The following is a 2,404-nucleotide window of genomic DNA, read 5'->3' as shown; positions in this document are numbered from 1 at the left end:
GAGTTGCACTAGATAGCCTTTAAAGGTCCCTTCCAACTCAAATAATTCTGTGATTCTATAATAAAAGCACCAATACACAACACTCCTCTCCTTTGTCTAGGATGGAAATTGGGTACAGGAGATTTCAAACTGAGCAAGCTTGACTGTAAACTACAGTATCACAAAGGCAAAATATTACTGCTCATTACAAAATATATGCAATTCAGAGGTACATGTGGAGGAGTTTTTCTTATAATGAGGACTGGAAAATTAACTTGACATTAGGTTAAGGTACATTCTTATTTCTAATTTCTGAGTAAACTTTATTATTATTATTACTATTACTACTACTACTACTACTACTACTACTATTGCTACTACTACTACTATTATTATTATTATTATTATTATTATTCCATAGGAAATAGCTTAGCAACTAGCACACAGTGCTGAATCCCTTAGATAAAGACTTGTAAACAGTGTTGTCCATGTATCCACACACACTGAAATGTGGAGCAGCCTCTATGTGAACTGTGGACATCTGTCTTTCTGGTGTTTGCAAGCAAAGACGGTGGCAAGCCCAAGAATACTTTGAACTAACCCACCTCCTGCCTGAATGGAATGCTGTGGGCCTTTGCCCACATGGTGGTAAGGGCAGACCCGCCTGGCAGAGCACCATAGAAATAAGCAGGTAGTTGAAACCTGCTTTCCAGGTTACATCATATGAAGATATATGGAAAGATATCAGAGGCTCAAGGCACCTCAGTGGAATGTAAATGGCAGATTTCTGCATCCAAGGCATTCTGGAGATTTGGTGTATTCAAGTACTTCTGTGAATTGCTGTTGTGCACAACAATCCCGAGATATTAATGAGTGATGTCCTCATACCAGATGCTGACAAGAGTTTAATCAGTGGGAAGGTTATTTCCTTGTCAGAATAACTGACCTGAGAGCATACAGTAAGGAAACCACATGCGAGCATGAGTTTCAGGAAACTATATGTGAACATGAGTTCTGAATACCCATATCAGAAAATACAACTAGGTGACAGGAAATATGGCCTGATGGGATTTTGAGAAGGTACTGAAAGGTGGGAAGCACTTGACTGACTTCGCATGGTTTATCATGTCAGCCATAGGTTACCTGGCAGTCTCTCTGCCCTTTATCTGCATCTCAACAGTGTTTTGTGTTCCTTTTTTGTTGTTGTTGTTCTTTTTAAGACAGATAGATACAGAAGTCGTCATTCACCAACCAGCAAAGTGTGTGGCCACTGTTCATTGTGATGAATGCAGCAGTTCAGTAAGAACTCCAGAGGTAGCAGTGGCAAAAAACTGGTGCAGGAAGTTTGTTTGCTGGTTTCAGATTACAAATTAATCTCGAAAGAGATTATGAGTATCTTACAGAGTTAATGAGTATCTTAAAATTGTCTGTTTCTCTTAATTGTCCAAAGGCCAGTCAGTGCTGATGTGTATAAAATAGTGCTGCACAAAGATGAGAAGCACAGCTCAGGCACACAGTAAACAAACAACGGGTGGGAGCTTTGTGCTGTGTCTGCTGGGAAACATGAAAAAAGTTGTTTTTTCCCTCATTCGTCTTTCTGTGCTCTTACTCAGTTTCTCCATCATTTGCCTGGGAATCCTTTGCATCTACACAAGTTCCTCTGCATGCAGATGCAGGAATAGCACGTTGGTTGCTTACTGCCTGTTAGCTCTGGGACTCCTGCTCCTTGTGACTGGCATTTTCTGGAGCATGGTCCATGAAGCCATGAAATACGGGGGCCTCAGCAACATCTTCACGAGAAACCCTGGCCTTACAGAGCTCCGTGTCAGCACCATAGACAGGTACGTGCTACAGAACTGCTGCCGATGAATGACAGGGAGAGATGCTTAGCTTTAAGCATACTGTGAGAACAGAAGTGCAATGCAAGAGCCAGAAGCAATACAAAACAGCAAGTAAGGTAAGGTATATCCCTGAAAACATAGCAGGTTGCACAGAAAGCTTCAAATGCATTCATAGAGGGAGCAGGTACAGCCGTGCTGACAGCAGTGAAGATCCTGCCAAAGCATCACTAGTTGCACTGCAATGGACCACACGGGTTCTGCCCTGCAGGCTGTGCTCCCATATCGCTATTCTAGCCACTCTGCTCGAGGAAGTATGCAGCGAGCTACAGCTCCCTATATGGTCTTTGCTAAAGTGTTATTGCATAATTGTTCCCACTATTTAGGAGCAAAGTCTGATGCTCAGAGAGACATTTTCTTACACTGACTGGTGCTGGGCCTGAGAGTGTTTTTTACAGGGTCACTGGATACAGATTAGTTTTCACAGACTGTTGTGGAAACCACACCAGAAACACTGGCAATGGGTATTCTGAAAACACTCTGTGTACAACATTCAGCAAATTTTGGTTAGACAAGCAGGAATATGC

At 42.1% G+C, this 2,404-nt stretch overlaps 1 protein-coding gene across 3 annotated transcripts in view; it reads left to right on the top strand.

Annotated features, from left to right (window-relative positions):
* Window positions 1-1,470: 1,470 nt before the first annotated feature.
* The window catches only part of TMEM252 (transmembrane protein 252), a 25,607-nt gene continuing 24,673 nt past the window's right edge, over window positions 1,471-2,404 (top strand). For all 3 annotated transcript variants that reach the window (XR_006170131.1, XR_006170130.1, XM_042825905.1), the window contains exon 1: window positions 1,471-1,820. Coding sequence is in view for 1 of the 3 variants with exons in the window: in XM_042825905.1 (XP_042681839.1) it covers window positions 1,471-1,820 (350 nt within the window). In the remaining 2 variants the exon portion in view is untranslated. The remainder of the gene's footprint in view (window positions 1,821-2,404) is intronic.

Source organism: Centrocercus urophasianus, unplaced genomic scaffold, assembly GCF_019232065.1.
Source record: "Centrocercus urophasianus isolate 14NV4802_14NV808 unplaced genomic scaffold, USGS_Curo_1.0 seq_25, whole genome shotgun sequence".
NCBI lineage: Eukaryota > Metazoa > Chordata > Aves > Galliformes > Phasianidae > Centrocercus > Centrocercus urophasianus.
Note: the sequence above shows the minus strand (reverse complement) of the source record. Positions and strands in the feature narration are given on the sequence as shown.